General features: G+C 33.8%; 1 protein-coding gene across 1 annotated transcript in view; it reads right to left on the reverse strand.

The window, feature by feature from the left end:
- The window catches only part of CPXM2 (carboxypeptidase X, M14 family member 2), a 210,541-nt gene that overhangs the window by 68,529 nt on the left and 114,212 nt on the right, over nt 1-27,800 (reverse strand). The window contains exons 5-6 of the mRNA XM_044662618.1: nt 6,905-6,989; nt 3,910-4,060 (exon numbers count right to left, since the gene is read on the reverse strand). Of these exons, the coding sequence (XP_044518553.1) occupies nt 3,910-4,060; nt 6,905-6,989 (236 nt within the window). The remainder of the gene's footprint in view (nt 1-3,909; nt 4,061-6,904; nt 6,990-27,800) is intronic.

A 27,800-nucleotide genomic window follows, 5' to 3' on the forward strand; every position in this document is an offset into this window, starting at 1 on the left:
GAAATCTACAAATTTTATAAGCATAGTATGTGTTTATCCATATAATAAATTAAAATTGTTAATTTTCAAAGACATAATTTTTCATTATATTATTAATGAACACTCTGGATATTCAACTAGTTCTAAATCAACCAAGTGTACTACCACCTTGCCTATTTCTCTCCATTATATCCACAAGAAGAACATAAGCATCTGCCAAAGACTTGGGTACAACCTAGCTGAATTCTAGGTATTCTAATGTCTCTCGTTTACTAGTCCAGTACTCTGTCAAAAATGAAATATGGTTGGTTCTTGAAGAAGTCATATTAGCTTTTTATGATTCCCAATTCCTTTTTTTAGCTGTTCAGTTGCTCTAACTATATGGTCTAAAATTTTGCTAGTTAACTTCTAGGCCTGTAGTTTACAGATTTGTCTCTTTTCTTTTCTGGATTAATTTAAAAACATTTGTACATGAAACCTTTAGTAGGATGACAAAGAGGTATTCAGAATGGATGTCACTTATGACACCTAGCCAAAATCTAAATTTTAACTATTTAAAATAAAATGACTGATTTAACTAAATCCCAGGATGACTATACTCTTCCTCTTGGATTCTGACCCCTTCCCTTTTTTTCCCCTGGATTTTTTCCTTTTCCCTCCCCTTTCTGAGATACCCCTCTGAAGAGTAGATAATGGGACCTACCATGGGCTATAGGTAAGAGTCATTCATGACCCAAGTTAATGCTTCCCAGTCCATGGAGCAAAGAAAGTTATCAACAAGAAAATTTCTACTTGGAAAAGAATTAGAAATTGAGAGGATACCCACCATTTAGGGAATGGCTAAACAAGTTGTGGTATATGATTTTGGTGGAATACTATTGTGTTGTAAGATATGAAGAGCATATTATTTGTCTTCTCAAGTGGGCAGGGGAGAGTGAGAGGGAGGGCAAGAATCTGGAACTCAATATTTAAAAAGAAAATGTTAAAAATAAATACACTTTTGAAAAGTTAAAAAATGAGGTAAGGAATGATTTCAGAAAAAACTAGGGAAGACATATGAATTTATACAAAATGAAATGAGTAGAACCAGAAAAACATTGTATATAGTAATAGTGATATTATAACAATAATCAACTATGAAAGATTTAACTATTCTTCTCAATACATTGATCCAAGACAATTTGAAGGATCGGTGATGAAAAATACTATCCACCTCTAGAGCGAACTGATGAACTCAGTACAAATTGAGGCTTAATTTTTACACTTTATTTTTCTTGATTTTTTGCAACATAGATAATATTTAAATATATTTTGCATGATTTCATGTGCATAATTGATATCTTACTGCTTGCCTTCTCATGGATGAGGAAGGGGCTTGAGGTAAGGAGAAAACTGAAAACTAAAAATTAAAAAAAGAATGTTAAAAATTAATAAAGAGTGTTATATTTGGGAAGCTGTAAGATGCCAGTGGTCTATAGCAATCAGGTCTCACCCACTAACAGGCTTGACTGAAGGGAGGGGTAGGATCTTGCTGAGTGTTCCTTCACTTTCCCCCCCTCCCACTAGACAGTTGGAAATCAGTTACTGAAAGATAATGGTGGACAGATTTGTTAAACACAGGGCCAGGTCAGTAACTTAGGAAAGGCTGAACTCCTAATTATGATAACTTTCTCTAAACTATTTCCCCACAGGATTGAATAGGAGAAAATAGGAGAAGCTTGATGTCTTTGAAGCTTGAAGGCACAGAGGAAAGGTCTTGCTTTTGGGCTACAAGGCAGGAGGAACTCAGCTTGAGGAAGTTGCGAGTATTTCCCTAAATATAACCAAGCACTGTTCCCAAATGATTAAAGGTTTAATGATATGTGGGGAAGGGAAAGAAGGGAGGTCAAATAAGGATAGATAAGATCTGGAAAGCCCTAAACTGTTATGTCCAAGCAACCCCTCCCCCCAAAGAGGAAAAGGTAACTTGATTTGCTAGTTAGCTCTCTAAACCTCAAAATAATCTTCTCTTATGTCTAAATAACTAAATAAAGCTAACTGTGGTGTTGATTGATGGTCAAATCAAGGTAAAGCAGGTTGGCAGCAAGGAACTAAAATGGCTTTGTTCAGATTCAAGCCTCTAGCCCCTCAAGAGTCACCAGGACCAGGACACAGCAAACAGAGTGACCTGCTTACTTTGAACCCAGGACTCAACTGTCCTTAACTGCCTTAAACTGCCCCCTCTTCCAGAGTTCTACAAGGGCCCTCTGAAATTTTGAGCTGTGGCTTGACCCCCTCTCTTGCAACTGGAATTCCACTCTGCAATTTCAATCTCACAATAGGGGCAGTTATGTAGTACAGTGGCTAGAAGGTCACCACCTAGAGATGGGAAGTCCTGGGTTCAAATAAGATTTTAGGTACTTCCTAGCTCTGTGATCCTGGACAAATTTACTTAACATCAATAGGCTAGCCCTTATTACTCCTTTGACTTGGAATTGATACTTAGCATTAATTCTAAGAGAGAAGGTAAAGGTTTTTAAAAAATGAATCAATAAATAATGAATTTTTAAAAATAGCATTTAAAAACAAAAGAAGAAGATTCCTACTGAGGGAGGCCCAGAAATATCAGAGTTTTGTGCAATGCCAGAATTGGTTGCTAGGGATACAAAGAGCTAGATCAAAGGCCAGAGGGAAAACTCAGCATCTGGATCTGGAGGAGGAAGTTGGTATACCAGGATCAAATGAGTTAAAAAATTATTATCTAGAGGTTAGGCTGAAGGATTTAATATAATAGTATTGAAGAAAAGGTCTGGGTCTCACAAAACTCATGAAATTTACAGCACTCAGTTTCTGGACATATATGTATATGTTTTGTATTCAGTCTAATGAGATCAGCATTAGACTTCTAGTTTCTCCTATGATGTTGCTGTGGGATGGCAAATGCTTCCATCAAAAAAAGCATGAACCTCTATGGTAAAGGTCATCTTTAAGCAAAGTGGGCTATTTCTCCTCAAATACCTCTAGAAAAAGTATAACTTCCCAATGAAGCATTCATTATTCAAGCCTCATGGGTACCAACCTTCACCTTCCACCTTAAAAAGGCACAAACTTGGAAAGACACCCACCTGATCTCTGCCCTTTAAAACTGACAAAGAGAATCTTTGTTGAACTAAATGGCGCAATTCATTTTCTACTCTGACATATGTACAGCTGCAGGTAATTCATGACTTTTGTTTAAGCAGCAGGCTGTGTCTTGGTTTTTCCTAAATACTGTATATTATACTTTGACAATGCCTTTGTTGGCAGAGAACAACACACAGGCAATTGCTACTGTTTTTTGCTGATGCTTAACAGATGATACAAGAAAGGCAATTCCCCAAATCAAATGTGGATTTGCATTTTTCTTTATGCATTGGCCAGCTATGACCCGGTGGGAAGAGCAGTGGAAGTGGAGTAAGACTATGTGGGCTTGACTGGATTCTTGCCACACTAGATAGATGAGCAAGTCAAGATGATTACTTGAGTAAGATTTCATTTTCTTGAGTGTCAGTCTGTTCATCTGTTAAATGGTTGAACTCAGTGGTCTCTGAAGTGCCTTTTAGATCTAGATCTATGTCCTTCTAATACTTCTGGCTCTGGACAAACTACCCTCACCTACAGCGATCATAATACTTGTTCTACGTTCCTTACTGATTTGATATGAAAATTGAATGAAATAATCATATAAAATGTTTTGTAAATTGTTATACAAATATAAATTATCATCATCTCTAGCTTAGCAACTTAGCAGTTGTTTGCACGGTGTCTTTCTCATTAGACTGTAAGCCCTTAGAGAGCAGCAATTGGTTTTGGTTTTGCCTTTCTTTGTGCAAAGTGTCTGACACAAAGAAGACACTTAAATGCTTATTGATTTAGTGACAATGTTAGGCTTTAAACAAAGATATCACTTACCAGGTAATGGACAGCCTAGAATTTCTAGCCTTAAGCAGATGCTCCCATTATCAAACCATGACCGAGGGTTTATGCGGATATAACGGGCCACCACTGGAACTGGAAGTTCGTTGAGGACTGGGATTTCTTTTTCACTGTTTCCTTCAAATATCTATTTCAGAACAAAGAAAAAATTATGGTTTTGATGAATAATAGTTGTATCATCAGTTAAAGTAAAAGATTAGCTTTTCCCCACAATTTTCTACTGGGTATCATATGAGATAGTTAAGTCATGATAATTAATTCTTTTTCCTCATTAAATCAAATACATAATCTATGTAATGAAGCACATAGGCATTGGGGATACAAAGGCTAGAAGTCAGTATTTCCTGCCCTCAATGGGGCTTATATTATTCTAGGGCGATACAGCATGTACACAAATGAGCATAATATAGAATATTAAGGAAGGAGACTACTTGGTAAGAGTAGTTAGGGAAGGTTTCACAGAGAGCTGGCAACTAAGCTGACTTTTGAAGGAAGAGTTAGATTCTGAAATGAAGAATGACTGTGTTCTGGGCTTGTACAATAGCCTGTGCTAAGAACAGAAGCAGAATATGGATGGCCAGTTATTAATGGTTCAAGATCAAAATGATAGAATGTTCTCAGAAAATACTTTAAGAATCTACATTTGGTCCTGTGTTGTTTAACATTTTCATCAATAACTTGTACAGAGGCATAGATGGTATGCTTTTTCTTTTTTTTTAAACTTTTACCTTCTTCCTTAGGCATCAATACTCTGTATTGATTCTAAGGCAGAAGAGTGATAAGGGGTAGGTAATGGGGGTCAAGTGACTTGCCCAGGGTCACACAGCTGAGAGTATCTGAGGTCAGATTTGAACCTAGGACCTCCTGTCTCTAGGCCTGATTCTCAATCCACTGAGCTACCCAGCTACCCCAATGGTATGCTTCTTAAACCTGCAAATGACAGAAAGAGGAAGGGGATAGCTAACACAGTAGATAATAAGAGTTAGTCTCCAAAATAAACTAAAGCAATGAATTAAATGGGGGATAAATGTAAAGTCTTGGACTTTGTTACAAAAATCAAATTCATAGGTATAACATCGAGAAGGCATGCATGGATATACCGCCAAGTGTTTGGAAAACATCTGAAGTTCAGAGTGGCCTAAAAGTTCAATATGATTCAACAGCATAATTAAGAAACTAAAAATGCTCTTGTGATATTGGGCTGTGTTAAGTGGAATATAACTTCAAGGAATAGGGAGGTAATAGTTCCATTGTATTCTACCCTAACTATACAGATTGCCTTCAGAGTGCTCTATTCAGTTACCAGAACCACTGGATTTTGAAAGGAGGGTTAAGAAGGATTTTGAAAACATGGAAAAAATGCTACAACAACCTTCTCAGTAGTGCCTCTCTCACTTAATGTCATCATGAGCCCTATTAGTTTTTAGGTTTCCTGGTTCTCTAATACCATGATAAAAACTTAGAGTTAGAACTTTGTATAGGGAAGTAAGAAATGTTCTTTTGAGGACCAGACATGTAACTTCTTTGATATGGGCAACTCTAGATACATCAGTTCAGAATGGCATTCTCTCTTTAATTTGTCACCTCAAGAGAAGTACTTGGGATACTGAAGGGTTAAGTTACCTTCCCAGGGTCACAAATCTATCATGTATCAAACATAAGACTTAAGTCTCCCTAACTCTAACGCCAGTACTCTGTCCACCATGCCAAATTGATTCTTCAATTAAAAAGGTGAGAGTTTCAGGATTCAATGACAATTTCAGAGCAATGGAATGGTATGATTAGAGCGAGGCTTTCAGGTAAGCCTCAAATCACTCAAGCTTTCAGTCAAAAAGTATTTATTGAACACTCATAATATAAGCAAAGCAAAAATAAATTATCTTGGATAACCAGAAAGGCAATTAGAGTCATTGATTTGTCCTAATGGTGCACACAGTCAACCATGGCTCTCTAGATATAGGCATAAATAAGCTACTGCTGGTAGAGAGAAATAAAGATTGCAGTAAAGTGGAAGGTTACCAGAATGGACAAACCATCACAACTCTGGAATAAGGGAAGAATACCTGTATGCATGTACATGTGTATGTACACACACACACACACACACACACACACACACACAGTCTGATTTACAAGGTCAGTTTAATGTACTTTTAAACTACTAGAGAAACAAAAAACTATGAAAACTCAATTTTAATAGCATTTTTCACTGTGTTGTATAATGAAGTTCTACAGTAGTGGTTGATTCAGAGTGGATTTCATTCTTTAAGAAATGCACATGAAGGGGCAGCTGGGTAGCTCAGTGGATTGAGAGCCAGGCCTAAAGACAGGAGGTCCTAGGTTCAAATCTGGCCTCAGACACTTCACAGCTGTGTGACCCTGGACAAGTCACTTGACTCCCATTGGCTGCCCTTACCATTCTTCTGCCTTGGAGCTAATACACAGTATTGACTCCAAGATGGAAGGTATGGTTTCTAAAAAAAATGCACATGATAATTTCAAAGATTAATTATAATTACTAAGAATGGTAAACTAGAAACCAATTGTACATAATAATTCCATCTCACCTTCACTTTTGAGTGAAATATAAGAGTTATTATGCTAGAAAATATAGTGTAAAATAGGCACAGTTTTTATCTGATGTATCTACTATGAGGCTATACATATCAACAAATAAATTCACTAATAGTTACCTTTTTATTTTGCATTTAAAGCCTTTCTTGAGTGAGTTCTATGAGGCAATGGAAAGAATGCTTAACTGGAAATTAGGACACCTAAGTTCTAAGTTTTTATTCCTCCATTAACTCGGGGTATGTCCTTGGGCAAATTGCCTCACCTCACCAAGCCTCATTTCAATTTCCTCATCTATAAAATGAGAGAGTAAGGAGGAACTATAGGAGATTATCTCTAACATTCTTTGTAGTTCTAAATTTCTATGGTTCTAGTAATGTAAAATATAATTGGTACTCACCACATCTCCTGATCCATTCTTAACAGTGATCCAGGTATGACTGTCATTGCTTACCATCACCTTGTAAGATGTCACCCAGTCACTCCTGAGTAGAAAGTAAAAGCAAACTGATATTGGTATATGTACTTTAAAAATAATAGCAATATATATAAAAACATGAGATATTTTTATGATAATTGCCACACCCTGATTTACAAATTTATATGATGAAATTATATGGATAACTCCTTTAGAGTATAATGGAACAGAGATGACAATATAATAAAGAGAATTGGTTAAGTTAAAGAAATGAGAATGATTTTCTCCCTTATAGTCACAATCACCCAGCCTTTCTATCCCATCTCCATGACGCTGGATATAAACAACAATCACATGGAGCAGAGACATCATTTATTCAGTCTTATTGAACCTTTACTGAAGGAAAAATACAGGCTGACAATTGTCTTGCCATGGTAAGTGGAATAGGATAATTTTCATAATCCTTATGTTTAGGAAGAGAAAATGCCCTTTTTCTACCTCATCCTATTATTTACATTTATAATGAGTCAAAAGAATATTGTTTTCTACAGTTATATTTTTATGCATTAGAGATAATTATTAATCCAATTTTTAACTTCTTAAAAGGCAAGATTAGCAATATGGAAAAAGAGGTACAAAAATCACCAAGGAAAAGAACTTTTTTAAAAAAGTAAATTAGCTAAATAGAAAAGGAGTTACAAAAGCTCACTCAAGACAACTGTTCCTTAAAAATTAGTATTGGGCAAATGGAAGCTAAAGATTCCATAAGACATCAAGGAACAATCAAACAAATTCAAACATGAAAAAAAATACAAGAAAATGTGAAACAATTTATTGGAAAAATAGTTGACCTGGAAAATAAATCTAGTAGAAATAATCTAAGAATTCTTAAACTACTTGAAAACTATGTTCAAAAAAGAGCTTAGACATAATTTTTCAAGAAATTGTCAAGGAAAACTGTCCTGATATTCTAGAAGCAGAGAGCAAAACAGAAATTGAAAAATGCACTGAATACCTCTTGAAAGAGATACCAAAAGGATAAATCCCAAAAATATTACCACTAAATTTGAGAACTCCTAGGTCAAGTAGAAAATATTGCACACAGCCCCCCAAAACAATTTAAATATCATAATTAGAATAGCACAAGATTTAGGAGCTTCTACATTAAAGGATCAGAGAGCCTGGAATAAACAGGACCAAAGAGCTAGGACTTCAATCAAAAAGCATCTTTCCAACAAAACTGACCATAACTCTTTAATAGAAATAATAAGCATTTAATGAAGTAGATAATTTTCAAATATTCCTCATAAAAAGGCCAGAACTGAATGGAAAATTTCACTCTCAAATACAAGACTCAAAAGAAGTATAAAAAGGTAAAGAGAAAAGAGAAATCAAATGACATTCAATAATGTTAAACTGTTTACATACCTACCTGGGAAGACGATTCTTGTAACTCCTAAGAATTTTTTCATTTGTAGAGTAGTTAGAAGGAATATACATAGACAGAAGGCAAAGATGTGAGTTGAAAATGATAGGATGATATTTTAAAAAATAAAAGAGAGGTAAGAAAGAGGAAAATTTTGGAAGAAAGAAGAGAGAAATAGAATGGGGAGAATTATTGCATATAAAAGAACTATGAAAGCTTTTACAGGGGATGGAAAAATGGAGGAGATAAGGAGGGAAGCATGTGAATCTTACTTTCATTGAAATTGGCTCAGTGAGGGAAGGACATATACAATTAATTGGGTATTGAAATCTATCTACTGTACAGGAAAGTAGGAGGGGAAAGGGATAAGAGAATGGGGTGTGGGGCTAATAGAAAAGAGGGAAAATTGGGGAGGTGGTAGTTAGAAACAAGATGGTAGGAATAGAGAGAATAATACACAGGAATAATAAAGATTATATGATTTTCATGTCTCTCTAAAAAAGGCCTCATTTCTTAAATACAAAGGGGAATAGGCTGAATATTAAAGGATACAAGTCATCCCCAATTGATAGATGGTCAAAGAACATGAATAGGCAGTTCTCAGACAAAGTAATTAAAACTATCTATAATCAGGTAAAAATTGTTCTAAATCACTGTTATTAGAGAAATGCAAATTAAAAGAACTCTGAGATACAACACTACACATTTCAGATTGAATATTATGATAGAAAAGGAAAAGAACAAAACTTGGAGGGGATGTAGGAAAACCGAGACATTAATGTATTGTTGGGAGAGTTATAACTAATTCAGTTGTTCTGGACAGCAATTCAGACCTAGGCTCAAAGGTCTATAAAATAGTACATAAACTTTGACTTCGCAATCCCAACACTAGAATTGTATGCCAAAGAGATTTTTAAAAAATTGGAAGGACCTATATGTACAAAAATATTTAAAGCCATCTTTTTTGTGGGGGCCAAAAATTGGAAAGTTATGTAAATTGGTAATAGTTGTTAAAAGTATCGGTAATTGTAATTATAACTGTAATTACAAAAATTTGTAAAATAAATTGGTAAATGGTTAAGTTATAGTATATTATTACAATAGGATACTATTGTGTTGTAAGAAATGACAAGAAAAAGACTTACACAAACTGAAGCAGAGTAAAATGAGCAGAACCAGGAGAACATTGTTTACAGTGACAGGAATACTGTATAATGAACAACTGTGAATGATAGCTATTTTTAGCAATAAAATAATCTAATACAATCCCAAAGGAACATGATAAAAATACTACCTGCTTCTAGAGAAAGAACTCATAGAATCTGCATCCAGATCAAAATTTTAATTTTCTTTATTTTTTCTTTTTTGAGTTTTCTTCCACAAAAAGATCAATATTGAAAAAAATGTTTTACATGATTGCACATGTAAATTTGATATAAGATTGCTTACTATCTCAATGGGGAAATAGGAGAGGCGATGGGAAGAGTAGAAAAGACTCAATATTCTTTGAAAAATTTTGGACACTGTTTTTACATGTAATTGGAGAAAAATGATTTAATAAAAAAAGAAAATCCACCTTTTTTTTTTGTTCAGTAATTTTAGTAGTGTTCAACTCTTCATGATCCTATTTGGAGATTTCTTTGCAAAATTACTATAGTGGTTTGTCATTTCCTTCTCCAAATGATTTTACAGATGAGGAAACTTGGGGCAAAAAGGGTAAAGTGATTGCCAAGATTCACACAGCAAGAAAGTATCTGAGTCCATATTTGAACTCAGACCTTCCTGACTTCAGTGCTCTATAATGCCCTTCACAAACAGACATGTTAACATTCTGGTTTTTTTTTTTTTTTTGGTCCAGATTCGATGACTTCATCATCACACCAGACTTCTCAATGTGGAGCCTCTCTCCACTAAGACAGTTTAGCAACTTAAACTCTTAGAGATCTGTCTGATGACAATGCAGAAATGTGTCCAAGGCAGGACTTGAACATAGTTCTTCCTTACCCCAACTCTCGCCGCCTAGCCCTTACTCAAAACTGACTTTCATACATGTGTTAAATTTTTTGAAATTTGTTTTCATGCAGAGCAATTATAATTACCTCTCCATAATCCAGAAATGATGCAAATAAGAATTTTTTGTAGTATGAATTCATATTGCTTCATCAAATTTGTTTAGAAAGATTAAGTAATTATTTCAAACAATTCATTCAACAACACAGTTATCAAAAACATGCAGTTGTCAAGAAACTTTAATTTGGGGGATTATGAATTTTTCATCTGGGTGTATTAGGTATAGGGTAGGTGGAGAATATAAAAGCTGGGATCTGCAAATATGACAGACTCTTCATTTTAGGATTAAAATAAAATTGTTTGGTGGTAATACATAGCCCTTCTAAGAGACACCATGCCTTCATTTCATAATTTGGGACAGATTCCTCAGGTTGTGGATTACTTTGAATAAGCCAGAATTGTCCAAAGATGAATGAATATTCTTGAAAAATATGGGTTGCACATCACTGGAGGTGTTGAGCAAAGGATGGATAATCACTTGCTAAAGGTGTTAGAAATTGGTTTCACTCTTTAGAGCAGGTTGGACCAGATGACCTGTGAGGGGATGAGCAGTCCTATTATTTATTATTGTCAGTAATAATTACCTTTCTGGACCTTGGTTTCCTTTTCTATGAAATGAGAAACTTGAATTAGATGATCATTAATGTTCTTTCCATTTTTATTTTTCAGCATTCTGTTTCACAGAACTAATGTCAATGGTTCTAGTTATATTATGTTCTATAAAACCTATATCTTGGCATTAAAAATTACATCAAATCCAAAAAACACTATGACCAGTATTCTGAGGACTACCAAGTGACATGAAAGCAAGTTCTTTTAACTATGTTAATCTTATGTGGCAATTATTTGTTATTAACAGTTGGCCATCTCTTCCACTGGTAATTTCAAATCCTATGGGCATATAATTCAATATTAAGTAAAGTTAGGAGTAATCATATTAAAGACCATTCTCATTCCTCAAAAATATGAGGATAAGGAACAAAAAGAAAAATTTTCTAGAGAAAAGACAGAACAACAAAACAAAACTTTGGAACCAAATTATTTTTCTGCAAATATTTAAGTGATCCTTTTAAAATGGAGACTTAAAAAGAGCAGGCTTACCTTTCCTTAAAATGCTTCAGAAATAGAGGTTATTTTGCTTTCTTGTTTTTTTTAGTCATTTTCAACTGCATTCCATTTTAAGTTTTTCTTGATTAATTAAGGTTTTATTAATTATTATTTTATTTTATTATTTAGTATTAATTTAATTAATATATATTTATATATTATGTTTATATATCTATACACATTTATATATTCATTTAACATTTATATATTATTTAATATTAATTTATTGTTTAATATTAATTTATTAATTAAGGTTTTCTTGGCAAAGATACTGGACCGAAGAGTTGGACACAACTGAAAACAACTGAATAAACAAAAAAAAAAGCAGGACCAGAATAAAAAAGGCCTTCTGGGAAAAGAAGGCATATACTTAATGGATGTCAATAACCAGGAGGCCATACTAAGCCATGCAGGAGCTCACCAGATAACCAATTCCAAAGGGAAAAGACAAGGGGGATAGAGTAGAAATTCTAAGACTGAGGCATTCAACATAGATTCAAGAGCATACTTTACAAAGAAGCAGTAATTTTTGAGGGGAAGACTGATTTCATAAAACTTCTTGTACAATGTTCTTAAAAGGCAGTGATATGCTACTAAGATCCTACTTGGATCTACTGCATTGGTATTGCCACGGACCTTAGCACTTATTTAGGAAACTTCAGTGTCTGGATTCAACACTAGGGCATGTCTTCTGGGTGGATACAGTGTTTAGCAAGGAATTTTCAGTCTTCTATTAGCTTCACAGGGCCTGATCCCCCAAGGGTTCTGGTTTATTATCAAATCAATCTGAAAATTTGAGTCACCCATTTTCTTCCTTTTATACTGTAGAGTTATTCTGGCCTTAAATTAAGTTTTTAAAGTATATGATTATTGTCACTGGTAGGAACATGGAGGGTAAGCATATGCCAAAATGGGCAAAGGCTAATGATTATTGTCACTGGTAGGAACATTTGGTAAGCTATATGCCAAAATGGGCAAAGGCTAATAGGAAGTTGTTCAATAATGTTCTCAAGTTTTAGACTTGAGACTGCCATATAAACATGAAAAAAGACTAAGAAGAAGTTATCTTGGACTATCAAAGCTCAATCTTGTCTCTACTGAGCAGAATCCAATTATCTAACATTTTATATATATAATACATATATATATAATACATTATATATATAATACAATATATATATAATGTGTGTGTGTTTGTGTGTGTGCAGAATTTATATACATATAAATTCTGCTTTTAGATCAAATGTCCCCGTATTTTGTATTAGATTTTCCCTGATTAGATTGCCTTATTTGTCAAGATCCATAACTGCTGATGCATAATTATAATTTTACTGATATTCAATAAATCTACCCATTCAAACTCATCATCAGTTGATGTAGTGAAATAATAGCTCTATTAAACACCAGAACAAATAAGTCTTTATTCTCATCTCTTTTTGAATAACCAGAATATAGGGCCATTCTATTGAGTTCTTTATCTTTTCAATGGTCTTTTGTATTTTTGTAGGATCCAGTTAATAAGTTGTACTCCTTGTTCTATGACAAGATAAATAATTCTTAGTATAGGTGTGCTCTAAACCAAGCCATACTCCCAGGTTTCAGTTTCCTTATCTGTAAAATAGGGATGTTGAACCATTTGCATGGAGATACTATACATCACTCATCCCATTGTGCCCATTAGTTTCTGTTCTATCCTATTCATGACAATACATCCATTACAACTTCTTTCTGCTAGGTCCACTGCTAAGAATGATTTAGCGATGTTGATTATCCCCAAGTGGGTTACTGAGGCTAGAAGTACTGGCAAATGAAGGAGAATCTGTAGTTTCTTTGGACCAGGCATTAAGATTGTTCAGCCACAGATAATAATAAAAGCAGTCATTATCTAAGAGGTCAACAAAGTCTTCTGCACATTCAGAATATCCCACATATAAAAATAATGCTGAAAATTATCCTCATTTCTAACTCTCATGTTAGGCATACCTACTGGTATTAGTATGTGCCCTGCTCAGAATGACTCATCCAGTAATGTGACTATTTCCTTATCTCCTAATATTTGAATGTTTGAAATCCACAGCGGAGTTGAATGGCTTCTTCAGTTTACTAATGGATATTGTTATATATCCACAGACACAGATATAGATAGACAACACACACACACATACCTTCATTCAAGTTTAATTTGGTAAGATTGACAATTTCTCTTGAAAAAAGATGCTATTGAGGTAAAAGAGCATTTGTACCCAAGTCTAAATGGAAATACATTAATGATAATTGTGAAATGCTGTGCTACGGTTATAGTTCTGAGCACCTCATAGTTCTTGTTCTCTATGAGAAATATTTTTCTTGTAACAGAAAGAACATTGAATTTGTTATCAGAAGACCCAGGTTTCGGTCCAACTCAGCCACTTCTCAGCAGTGCAGTCATAAAAATCACATAATACCCTAGAGCCTCAGTTTATTCATCTGTCAAATGGAAATGATATTTTAAAATGCCTATTTACTTAAGCACTTTCTTTGTGCCTAAAACTGTGCTAAGTTCTGGGGATTCAATTAGAAAAGCTCCCGAGGAGCTTACACTTTGATTAATGGAGATAACACATCATAAAAGCCATATGAAGGATAATAATAGCATCCTTGTCTAAATTATTGCATGTTATGGGGCTTAAATGAAATGCTGGGTATAAAGCACTGACATTATTACAGTTATTATTATTTCGAACATAAGCTACTTCACTTTAGTGTCCTATAATATGGCTACTCAAAGAGTTAGAGATAAAAGTATATTACAAAGATTTCAATGAAGACCCTTGACATCTACAAACCTTTCCTATAGTACTGGTTTTTTCAGAAGACTCAAAGGAAAGAAATCTATTAAGGGGTGATATTATAAATAAATAAATAAAAATACATACACACACATACCCATTCTGAAAGACTTTGTTGAGAGATTTGCATACCCCTATACAAACTTCCCCCATTTTTAACTCCTTTTAAACAACAACTTTTTGAAGGCTTCTCTAAAGAAAATTTTGGAATCAGAGACCATTTGGGGGTAAAGGAGCCTTAGTACAAAATTTAAAAAAAAACACATACAAACTTCACAACCAAATAAAGAAAATCAGAATTAGCAAATACAAGCTTTTATGCTCATGATGTAATAAAAATTATAATCAAGAAGGGCCCATGGACACAATCGATTGTAATGGACTTCTCCACTGGCAGCAATGCAAAGATCCAGAACATTTCTGCGGGACTTATGAGAAAGAATGCTATCCACATCCAGAGAAAGAACTGTGAGAGTAGAAACACAGAAGAAAAACAACTGCTTGACCACATGAACCGATGGGGATATGATTGGGGTTGCAGACTCTAAACGATCACCCTAGTGCAAATATCAATAATATGAAAATAGGTCTTGATCAATGACACATGTAAAACCCAGTGGAATCATATGTTGGATATGGGAGGGGGTGAGAGGAGAGGAAGGGAAGAATATGAATTATGTAACCAAGAAAAATTTTCATAATTAATCAATGAAATAAAAATAAATTTTAAAAGGACTCATGAAATAACAAATTAAAAATTAATTGGAAACTAAATAACCTAATTCTATTAAGGAGTGGGTCAAATTAAAAATTAAAGAAACAATCAATTTTATTATGGAGAATGACAAGGAAGAAACAACATCAAAATATATAAGATGCAGCCAAAGCAGTACTTAGAGGAAAATTTATTTCTCTAAACCTTTATATTGATAAAATAGGGGAAAAGGAAATCAATGAATTGGTATGCACCTAAGAAAAACTAGAAAAAGAACAAATTTCAAATGATCAATTAAATACAAATTGGAAACCCTCTAAATTAAAGGAAAAATGAATAAATGTGAAAGTAAAAAAATAATTGAACTAATAATAAGACTAGGAGGTGGATGTATTTTAAAAACCTAATAAAATGGAGCAATGGATCGATTTGATTAAATAGAGGAAAGAAGAAAATAAAATTACAATATCAAAAGTGAAAAAGGTGAATTCATCACCAATGAAGAGGAATTTAAATCATTCATTAGGAGTTATTTTGTCCAATTATATGCCAAAAATAATCTGAAAATCTAAGTGAAATAGATGAATATTTACAAAAATACAAATTGCCCAGATTAACAAAAGAGGAAATAGCATACTTGAACAACACCATCTTAGAAAAATAATTTGAGTAAGTAATCAATGAACTTCCTAAGAAAAAATCCCCAGGGCCAGGTGGATTCACAAGTTAATCTATCAAACATTTAAAATACAATGAATCCCAATGCTATATAAATTATTTGGGAAAATAGGTAAAGAAGGAGACATATCAAATTCTTTCTATAACTATAGTGCTGATGCCTAAGCCAGGAAGAACAAAAACAGAGAAAACAAATTATAGGCCAATTCCCTTATTGAAGATAGATGTAAAAATTTTAAATAAAACACTAGGAAGACTAAAGCAGTATATCATGAGAATCATTTATTATGATCAGATGGGATTTGTACCAGGAATGCAGAGCTGGTTTAATATTAGTGCAACTATCAGCATAATTGCACATATCAATGACAAAATAAACAAAAATCATATGGTATTTCCATAGATGCAGAGAAAATCTATGAGAAAATAAAATGCCAATTGTTATTAAAAACATTAGAAATCATAGGTGTTAATATGTCAGTCATTAAAATGATAAGCAGCATCTATATAAAACCATAAGCAAGTATTGTCTGTAATTAAAATAAGCCACAAGTCTTCCCAATAAGACTGGAGTGAAGCAAGGATGTATTATTACCACTTTTATTTAATATTGTACTAGAAATACTAGCCTTAGCAATAAAAGAAGAAAAAGAAATTGAAGGAATCAGAGCAGGCAATGAGAAAACTAATCTATTGTTCTTTGCTGATGATAATATGGTATTCTTAGAGAACCTAGAGAATTAACTAAAAACTAATTGAAACAATTAATAACCTTAGCAAAGTTGCAGGATATAAGATAAATACACACAAATCATTAGCATTTATATATATATATGTATATATATATATATATATATATATATATATATATTACCAACCATGTCCTATAGCAAGAAAGAGAAATTCAATTTAAATAACTCAGACAATATAAAATGCCTGGCATTCTACTTGCCAGACAAATATAGGAATTATATGAACATGAATACTAAACACTTTGTATGTAAATAAAGTAAAATCTAAACAATTGGAAAATATTAATTGTTCATGGGTAAGCTGTCATAAAAATGACAATACTACTCAAATTAATTTACTTATTCAGTGCCATACCAAACTGCCAAAATTATTTTATAAAATTGGGAAAAATAAAAATAATTGATTTGAAAGAATAAAGGGTAAACGAAATCAAGAGAAATAATTTAAAAATTTAAAAATGTGAAGGGTACCTAGCAGTAGATCTCAAAAGATACTGTAAAGTAGTAATTATCAAAAGAATTTTGTACTGGCTAAGAATAGAAAGGTGAATCAATGGAATAGATTAGATATGTAATATATTAAAGTAAATGACCTTGGCAATATAGTGTCTGATAAACCGAAAGATCCTAGCTTTTGGGATAAGTATTCACTATTTGGCAAAAATTATTTGGAAAACTGGAAAACAGAAAGGCAGAAACTAGATATAGATGAATATCTCATACCCTGTACCAAGATAATGCCACAGTTGGCATATGGTTTAGATATAAAGGAGGATACCATAAGCCAATTATGAGAACATATTATAGTCTGCCTGTAAGACTTATGGAAAAGGAAAGAATTTATGGCCAAACAAGAGATAGAAAAATTATGAGATATAAAGTGAATAATTTTGTTTATAATAATTAAAAAAGTTTTGTACAAACAAAACCAATGTAACCAAGATTAGAAGGAAAACAACAAACTGGTAAAAATTTTGCATCAGATTTCTGATAAAAGGTCTTATTTCTCAATTATATAGAGAACTACATCAAATGTTTAAGAATACAAGTCATCCCCCAATTGACAAATGATCAAAGGATATGAACAAGCAGGTTTAAAATGAAGAACTCAAAGCTATCAATAATCATATGAAAAAAATGTTCTAAATCCCTTTTGATGAGAGAAACACAAATTAAAACAATGCTGAGTTACCATCTCATACCTATCAGATTGGCCAATATGGCAATAAAGGAAAATAATAAATGTTGGAGGGGACATGGCAAAACTGGAATACTAATGCATTGTTACTGGACTTGTGAACTGATCCAACTATGCAGCAATTTGGAACTATGCCCAAAGGGTTATAATCCATATCCTTTGATACTGTAATATCCCTACCATGTCTGTGTCCAAAAGAAATGAAAAAAGGGGAAAGGGATTACTTGTTTTTAGCAGTCCTTTTTGTGGTGGTGGAAGAGAGTTGGAAATTGAGGGATGTCCATCAATTGGGGAATGACTGAACAAATTGTGTTATATGTTAGTAATGGAATACTATTGTGCTATAGGGAATGATGAGCAGTATAACTTCAGAAAAAGCTGGGGAGAGATACAGCTTATGTAGAGTGAAATAAGCAGAACCAAGAGAAGATTGTACATGGTAACAACAATATTATATGAAGATCAATTATAAGAAACTTACATACTTTAAGCAATGCAATGATCTAGGAGTATTCTGAAGGATTTATGACAAAAAATACTATCTACTTCCTGAGAAAGAACTGTTGGAATAGGAATTGTGGATCAAAGAATACTATTTCTCACTTTAGTTTGTGTTTTTATTTTAGGCTTTGGTTTTATATGAGTATTTCCCTTTCAACAATGATAATATGGAAGTAAGTTTTGCATGATAATACATCTATAACCCAGATCAAATTGCTTATCAGCTCTGGGAAGGGGAAAGGGAGATAATCTGTAACTTACAGTTTCAGAAAATGCATGTTGAAAATTGTAGTTGCATGTAATTAGGAAAATTATATATATATATGTATATATATAATTCTCAAAAAAGAATTTAAGCATCAAAAAACAAACAACTGCATACAATATAAAATATTGGGACCTTACTTGCCAAGACAAACCCAGGTATTATATTAACATAATTATAAACACTTTTCACAAAATAAAGGCAGAGGAAAAGAATTGAAGGAATATTAATTTCCCATGGATAGGTCATTAATATAATAAAAATGAAAAGCTTGTCTAAGTTAATTTGCTTATTCAATATCATATCAATCAAATTGCCATAAATATACTATAGATCTAGAAAAAATAGCAACACAATTTATCTGGAAGAACAAAAGGTCAAAAATGTCAAGGAAATCATTGGAATAAATATGAAGGAATATGGCCTGACAGTTTCAAATTTCAATCCATATTAGAAAGTATTGATAATCAAAACAATCTGGTACTGGCTAAGAAATAAGATGACATTTCAATGGAACAGATTAGGTACACAGATTATTGTAGTAAATGATCAGAGTAATCTAGTATTTGATACATCCAAAGATACACATTTTAAAAAAGGTAAAAATTCAACATGATTAAAATTTCTGGGAAACTGGAAAACAGTTCATCATAAGCTAGGATTAGCTCAACATCTCACATCTTATACTAAAACAAGGTCAAATTGAATAAAAGAGTTACACATAAAGGATGTTATCTCAAATAAATTTGGGAAACAAGGAAAAATGTACTTGTCATTTCTATGGAAAAGCGAAGTGTTTATGACCAAACAAGTGTTTGAAGAGATTATGGGAAGTAAAATAGATAATTTTGATTATGTGAAATTAAAAGGCTTTTGCACAAACAAAACTAATGCAGCAAAAATTAGAAGGAAAATAGTAAACTAGGGGGAAATTTGCAACAAGCTTTTGTGCTGAAAGCCTCAACTTTCAAATATATACCAAATGGAGCCAAATTTATAAAATTAAAAGCCATTACCCAGTTAATAAGTGACCAAAATATATAAACAGGAAGTTTTCAGGAGAAGAAATTGAAACAATAGTCACATGAAAATGTTCTAAGTCACTATGGATTAGAAAAATGCAAATTAAAACAACGCTGAGATAGCACCTCACATCTATCAGATTAGGAAACATGACAGAAAAGTGACAAATAATATTGGGGATTTGGGAAAATAGGGACACTAATGCACTGTTGGTGGAGTTATAAACTGGTTTAATCATTCTAGAGAACAATTTGGAATTGTGCCTAAAGAGCTATTAAAATGTGTGCTCTCTTTTAATCCAGGAATAACACTACAAGTTCTGCATTCCAAAGGGATCAACGAAGAGGTAAAATGACCTATTTGTATGAACATATTTATAGTATTTCTTCTTGTGGTAGTAAAGAATCAGAAACTGAATGGATTTCCATCAATTTGGGAATGATATATGATTGTGATTGAATAACAATCAAGCAGGACAGTTTCAGAAAACTTTATATAATTAATGCAAAGTGAAGTGAGTAGGTTCAAGAGAATGCTGTCCAGGAGCAATATTGTAAGGATTATCAAATGTGGAAAATGTAACTCTTTTGATCAAGATGATAATCCAAGACTAGTCCAAAAGACCAGTGATGAAAAATGTTATTGTCCTCCAGAAAGAGAAATGATGAATTCAGATTAAAGCATCATTTTAACTTTATTTTTATTATTTTATTTGTGTTTTCTTTTGTAATGTGACCAAAATAAAATAGGTTTGGCATGACGTCATATGTATAATCAAAATTCAAGTGTTTGACTTTTCAAGGAAGAGAAAAGTATGGAAGGGTGGGAGAGAATTTCAAACTCAAAATTTAAAAAAATATAGTCAAAACTTCTACATAGAATTGGGAAATATTTAACAAAATGAAGAAATATTGCTTAGATAGATGTCCACCAATCAATTCAAGAGACTCAACTTCTGTCCCATGTTGATGGCCCACCAATGTCTCTATAAAATAAAGCTAGTAGTATTGCTCGAAAATCATATACATGCACAATGGATAGTATTTTAAGGATGATTCTAACTTAATATTGCTGTCTCATGGATTAATAGTTATAAAACATCATATATGAAATAATGTGAAGAAATAGGTACCATTTTAAGCAGAAATTATATATTCTACTTTAAACAATGTGATGAATTCATAGACTATACAATTAATTTACTAACATGGAACCACCCACTGCCACCTGCTTCTATCACTAGATAATCCTAACAGTAGCCACAAATGAACCAGTCAATTTTCTAAAATTAAAAATAAACACTAGGTAGCTTATAAAATCATCTCAACATTTAAACTGTGAAAAAAAATCTGGAATTGAATTCAAGTTATTTCTGTGTGGTAGGTCTCTGAGCCTTAAAGGGCCCACACTTTTAGGACATTTTTGCTTGCATATGAGTAGTAATTAACAGTTCCTTGTCAACCTGGAAGGCAAAACAATGGTCTTAGATATGACCCTTGTGGACTGGACCCTTGGTCTGCCTGATTTAAATTTATTTTTCTATCAATGACATGGAGAAAAGCATAGTTGGCAAGTTTATCAAATTTGCTAATGACACAATGCTTGGAGGGATAGCTAACATTATCAAAGACAGATTCTTGATTAAAAACTCTATTGACAGGCTGTTCCAAGTTGAATGAGATAAACTTATTAATAAGAATCAATGCCAAGTCTTATACTTGAGTTAAAAATCCAGTTCAAAAACACAAGTTGGGTGAGGCAGTAATACATCAGAAAACAATCTGAAATTTAAATGGAATACAAGTTTTGCCATACAGCATAGCAAACAAGAAAGCTAATGCAATGTTAGCCCACATTAAAAGAGTTATAGATCATAAGATTAGAGTTGTGATTTTGCCACTTTCCTCTATGCTGGGCAGAACACCTCAGTAATATTGTGCTCAGTTCTGTTTACCATATTTTAGAAAGGATATTTATAAACTGAAAAGTTTCCAGAATAATACAATTAAAATGCCCTGATGTCGACACATGAAAAATCAGTTGGAGGAACTAGAGATAGGTAGCCTGGAGAACTGAAAACTGGAAGGATATGAAGCAGGTTTTAGAGTATGGAGGAAAATCTGCAGAATTGCAGAGACAGAACTTGAAATGCCTGGTTCAATTTCAGAGTGTGGTAAGTGGGCCAGTTTGGGTGGAACGGTGAATACAGCTTGTGTAAAGGACAGCAATATGAAAAAGAACTAAAAAGGCAGTCTAGTGCTAGATTGTGAAAGACTTGAAATGCCAGCTCCCTCCCCTATTAATGGCCAAGTCCCAGCATACCACCAAAGAAGGTTCCCTAATTCCAATTATTAAATAAGTAGCCTCAGGATTGGTTGGCTACCTTCATCTCTAAAAATACACACATACACATACACACTCACATACACATATATAAAATTTACCCAACTACCACCACAGAGTATTTATCCAAAGACTAACACTTTCCTGCCCTGCAAAAATGAAGGAAATTAATTTTTTTTAATTTTAAACCCTTAACTTCTGTGTATTGACTTATAGGTGGAAGATTGGTAAGGGTGAAATTAATTTTTATCAAACAAATCAAAGTCTAATATGGTATTTTACCATAGTAGGAATTGCCTGGCCTTTCTTAGTATATCGATCAAGGATTTCCCAAAGGAGGGAAAGAGTTCTAGGAAATGATTGATAAGGATGGCTATTACTGGTTCTCTGATCCTCATCCCCTGGGAGAATTTAACATCTTTTGTTTGGACCAAATTGATAAGGAATGGTTTTGTCCCCGGATAACTTCCAAGAATCCTCCCCTCTAATAGGTCTAAAGTTCAGTATCACTCTTCCCACTGCTGTGTGCTTTCTCTGCATGAACATTCAAAGCAAATGATCTCACACTGCTGAGCATCTATTCAATTCATATGTCAAAACAAGACTCTCAGCAGGCGTTGTTAATTATATTTGACCTAGAAAAGGATAATGCTAGTATATTTATTTATACAGCATTGATCTTCAGGAAACCAAAGAACTTGCCGCAGATAAATTATGGTTGCCATTAAAAACTTTCTCAGTATTATTAACATATGACTGAGGATACTGAGGTATGATGCACTGAGGTATTTGGGGTGCCTCTCACGAACAGAATCAGAAGACACTTACTGAATTCTCACTCAACATCTTTTCCATTTAATCAATCAATCAACAAGAATCTATGAAGCCCCTAGTATGTATCAGATACAGTGCTAAGCACTGTGGATACAAGCACAAAGAATGAATCAGTTCCTACTGAAAAGTAACTAATATTCTAAAGTGGGGAGGTTTATATAAATTTGCATAAATGTAGGTAAATAAATATATATATGTGTGTATATGTATATATGTGTGTGTTTATATATATATATATATATGTATGTATGTGTGTGTTGTGTGGATATATATGTAGTCTTATAAGACTTTTGAAACACCAGGCATATAGCATAAACAAATGTATACAAAATAATTAAAAATGAGAGATATTTTTCCTGATATCAATCTGCAACATTTTTTCCCCTGGAGCTCATTGTTCATATTTCTGGTCTCTGGTGACAAAGAGAACACAATGCTTCCTCCACTCAAATATCTGGAGACAGTAATTATGTGCCTATATGTCAGTAATTCCCAAAGTGGGAGCCACCACCCCTTGGTGGGTGCTGCAGCAATTCAGGAAGGCGGTGATGGCCACAGATGCATTTGGGGGTGGTGAATAACTGTAAGGGGACAGTGATAGTATGTGACATGGGGTGCTAAGTAATATTTTTTTCTGGAAAGGGGTTGGTAGGCCAAAAAAGTTTGGGAACCACTGCTATATGTCTTCTCTTCTCTAGGATAAATATCCCTTGTTCCTTTATTTATCCTCATGGATTCCTCAAAAATTATTACCATTCTATGGACCCTCCTCTGTATGTTCTCTAGCTTGGTCACTAAGGAAATTCATGATCAATGGAATATTTAAAATATCCAAAATAACCTTCCTTACTATTCCTATATTCTGATCAATTAGCTGGAAACATATCTTAGTGTGAGGGTTATTAAAAAATGAAAAAATGGCTCCGAAAGGTAATTGCTGTCTACATTTTATATCAAAATATGCTAGTTAATTTTACAATAAAACCTTCCAATTTCAAATAATTTCCTGGTCTTTTTTTGGGGTGGGCGGGAAAGAAAGGGGTGGTAAGCATAATAGAGGATAAAGGAACTTTCCCAAGAATAGCAGTTTAAAGAAAAGTTTTAGAAAAGGTTTTTTGTTTTTGTTTTTTTTTTACCTTTAAATCAAACATTAGCAATGCAGGTCCATTCCTGGAAATGGTTACTAGGGCCAACTGCATTCATTAGGTAAGCTTTTCACACTCTCCTTGTGACAGCCCTCAGCCCCACTGCCAGGGAGAAGAGTGGGAAGTGGTAAGGATATCAGCACATGGCCAAACTGCTACCAAGAGAAAGAACAGCACTTTCCATCCCTGAACATCTTCTGCTCCCCCTGCTCATTGCCAGAACAAAACGATGAGAGACAGACCCTTTACATAAGCCAAGTTATTGGTCATCCTACCAAGACTCAATATGACTATAAGTTAACTGACAAACTCCAGGTGTTTGGCTCTAAAATAAGTCAACTTCATGTTACACAGAAGAGTTGTTCTTAACAAGTCACATATCCAGCAAGTTACTGTAACTCAAATGCTACCATATCTACAGTAACAATAATAATAGCTAGGATTTATATAGTACTTTAAGATTTGCCAAATGCTTTACATATATTACTTCATTTTATCCCCATAACAACCCTGTGAGATGGGTGCTATTATTATCCCCATTTTGTTGATGAGGATAGGGAGGTAGAGAGAAGTTAAATGATGTGTCCAAGAAGGACCCTGGACAGCTCATAAGGCAGTCTTGGAACTTGGGTCTTCACTCCAAGTTCAACACTAGCTATTTCACCACTAAGCTCTACCTAAGAAGGACATATTACTTTAAACAAATAATTACTAAGCACACCCAACTGGTTCAATGCTCTGGGTTAGGTATTACATGGAATGCAAAAAAGGATAAGACATGATTCCTGCCCACAAGGAAACTGATTGGGAGAAATAAGATCTACACTATTTAAAAAAAAAAACAAAACTTAACCATAATAATTAAATAACACTGACGTGTTAGAGCTTGAAGGGACCATAGAGATCAGCTAACCCAATATCTCCTTTGTTTATGAGGAGCTATGAAAGTATCTAAAAATCAGCAGCATATTAAATCTTCCTCTCTGTGATGTCGTTATGAGATAATAGAGGAATTTCAAAGGGTACTTTGAGTTTTTTTAATGTACCTAACACATGGATTTCTCTTCTAAATTTTCTAGAACATGTATATTCTGTACTACACAATTTAGCACTTAATTTGGCATGTTTCTTATTACTCACTATCCAACCTGGCCCAAATCTGCCATTCTAGTCTCATTGGGCCTTACTCCCCCTCCCACACTCTGGGATCCAGCCCAACTCATCCTTTCTCTATTCTGTATTTGCAGTACTCCATCTTCTGTTACAGTCCCCAGTTTCTGGAATGTGCTTCTTCATTAACGTTTTCTCACAGAATTCCCCCCTTCCTTTAAGATGCAACTCAAGCACCATTTTCTGCATGAAGTTTTTCCAGATCCCCCAAACTGACAGTGCCCTCGCTACCAAACTACTTTATATGAATATATAGACATATACATATTTGTATTCATTAAACTATATATGTGTATTATATATGTATATAAATATGTTTAATATGTGTTATTTAATATATGTTTAATATATGTTATTGGAACTCAAGGTCATTACAAGTAGGGATTGTTTCATTCTTTCCATTTGTATCCACTGAGCCTAACAGAATGCCTGACACAAAATAGATGCTTAGTAAATACTTGTTCATCAATTGTCTCCCTAAACAAGCTATAAACTCTGTGAGGAGAAATGCCATCCCTCATACTTTTATGTGAAAACATGAAAATAAGATTGAATTGTGATAAAGGAAACCAGGGTCTGCTACCAACTGGCTACATGTCCCAGAGGAAGTCATTTTACTTCTTGGGCTTCTGTTTGTTCCTTTCTAAAGTAAGAGGCTTGGATTCTATGGTCTCTAAGATTCTGTCCAGCTCTCACATTCCATTCCATTACACTATGTTCTTCTTGGACTCCGCTCCCACACTACCAAGCCCAGTGTCAAATATACAGAAACCAATTAACAAATTGTTTGTTGAGAACTTTATAAAAACTGCCATTAAATTAGGGTATTATCTACTTGTGAATCTATAAGAGAAAGCATGAGGCAAGCCATTTCACAGAGCTCTTTATACTGCATAGGATGAAGAAATTCTATAATGAATTGTATACCCAGTTTAAAAAGTTTTATTAAAACTGTTAGTCGAGAAAACCTCTTAGTGAAATATACTAAAATCAAAACTTTCTATGACAATCTGTTACTGCAAAGTTTCCTTGCTATTTTAACCTAAAGAGACAGAGAGAGACATTGACAGGGGAAGGAGTGGGAGGAGGAGAGGAGATAGAGAGACACAGAGAGACACAGAGACAGAGAGAGAGAGAAAGTGAGAGAGAGAGGAGATAGAGAATGGGGAGAAGAGAAAGAGGAGAGAAGAGAGAGAGGTGGGAGAGGAGAATTTAAAGCCTTTTGAGCTTTAGAGCTCGAAAGCATTCACACTTCATCACAAAGTCCAATGAAGCATCACAGAATGGACTGGGGATATCCTTGCTCAGTACTAAATCCTGTGCTTTTGGTGAGTGAGCAAAAACAGGAAGAGTTGTAAAAAGCAACTTGAGCTTGTGTGAGGGTGCTGCTGATGGGGTCATTCATATTTTTAGTGGAACTATATTTAAAAGATTTTTTGAGGTTTTTGTTTTGCTTTTAGACAGATTCTGACAGTATATTAGTGTGCAACAAATGGGCTTAGATAAATATTTTCAGGATGCTCCCCATTCTACATTTAACACTGTTATTTAAAAAATAAAAATCATGCATTTGTATTTTTTAAAAAATATCTAATTTCTAAAACTTAAGAGGGAAAATTAGTCATCATATTTAAACATCTTTATGTCAAAAATAGTTAAAAATATAGGGTTATAGAGCATTAGAATTCACAGCTGAAAAAAATCTTAGAGATCATCTAGTCCAAACCCTTTATTTTATAATTGGGGAAATTGGAGCCCATGTGAGTTGGGTGGGGTAGCATCATGCAGTCAAATGAGTACTAGAACAGAGGTCCAGGGTTCAAATCTTGCCACTAGTCCTTACCACTTGTGTGGTCTTTCACAAATCACTTAACCTTCTTGGGACTTCATTTCCTCATCAGTAAAATGAAAAGCTGGAGAAGAAAGAGGAATATAAAATAAGGTTGGAAATACATTAAACCTTCTACTCTCCCAGGAAAATTAGCATTGGATGTATGGCTTCAGTTCATCAAACTTGTTCATTCAAAATCCTAAAAACTTAAAATCTCCCTTGTTATCTTTTTATAAATTCACATAGTGAAAGAAGTCTCTCTTCTCTCTGATCCAAAGTGAGACCTGAAAGTAAACAACTGGGGAAGAGAGAGGATTAAGAAATGACTCATAGAAGGAACAAAACAGTAGCATCTTTAGATAATTTCTGATGGACTCATTCACCTAGAAGAGTTAAGATCCTCCCCAATAGGAGCTGAATGCTTTCTTTGTAACTGCTCTAGCCATGCTGTACTATATAAAATTATAGAAGTGAAAATACAGCTTTGCTCTATTTGGGTGCTGTAAAGGTTTAAAAAGGGTGGGGGGAGAAGAAGGGGCTAATGTGATACAAAGCTGGCCCTTATGTAATGGCCAAATAAGGTTATGAAACAGGACCAGTAATCTTTCTAATATACAGCACACCAGGGTAATAGTGAGGCAAATGGATGCAAAAGGAGAAAGATGAAAATCTCCAAGCACCAGTTTGGAAAACAGAGTCCAATTTCCATTCATTACTATAATTCATTTAAAATAACTAAAAATAAAAATGGAAAGAAATTAGGAAGCAATTAATCAGAGCTCTAAGCACTTCAAGAAATATTCTTTCAGGGTCTGATTTCACCAAGGGTGTACTCACACAAACAAAATGAAATGGGTCTTGGAGCAACTTTATCTGGCAAATGTAAAAAAATGTATACAACTCATAGAATCTCTATTTTTCTGCAGAGCATAACTCAAGGGCCACCTCCTACAGTACACTTTTCCTGATCCCTACCTAGCTTCCAATTATTA

Source organism: Gracilinanus agilis, chromosome 2, assembly GCF_016433145.1.
Source record: "Gracilinanus agilis isolate LMUSP501 chromosome 2, AgileGrace, whole genome shotgun sequence".
In the NCBI taxonomy this organism is placed as follows: Eukaryota; Metazoa; Chordata; class Mammalia; order Didelphimorphia; family Didelphidae; genus Gracilinanus; species Gracilinanus agilis.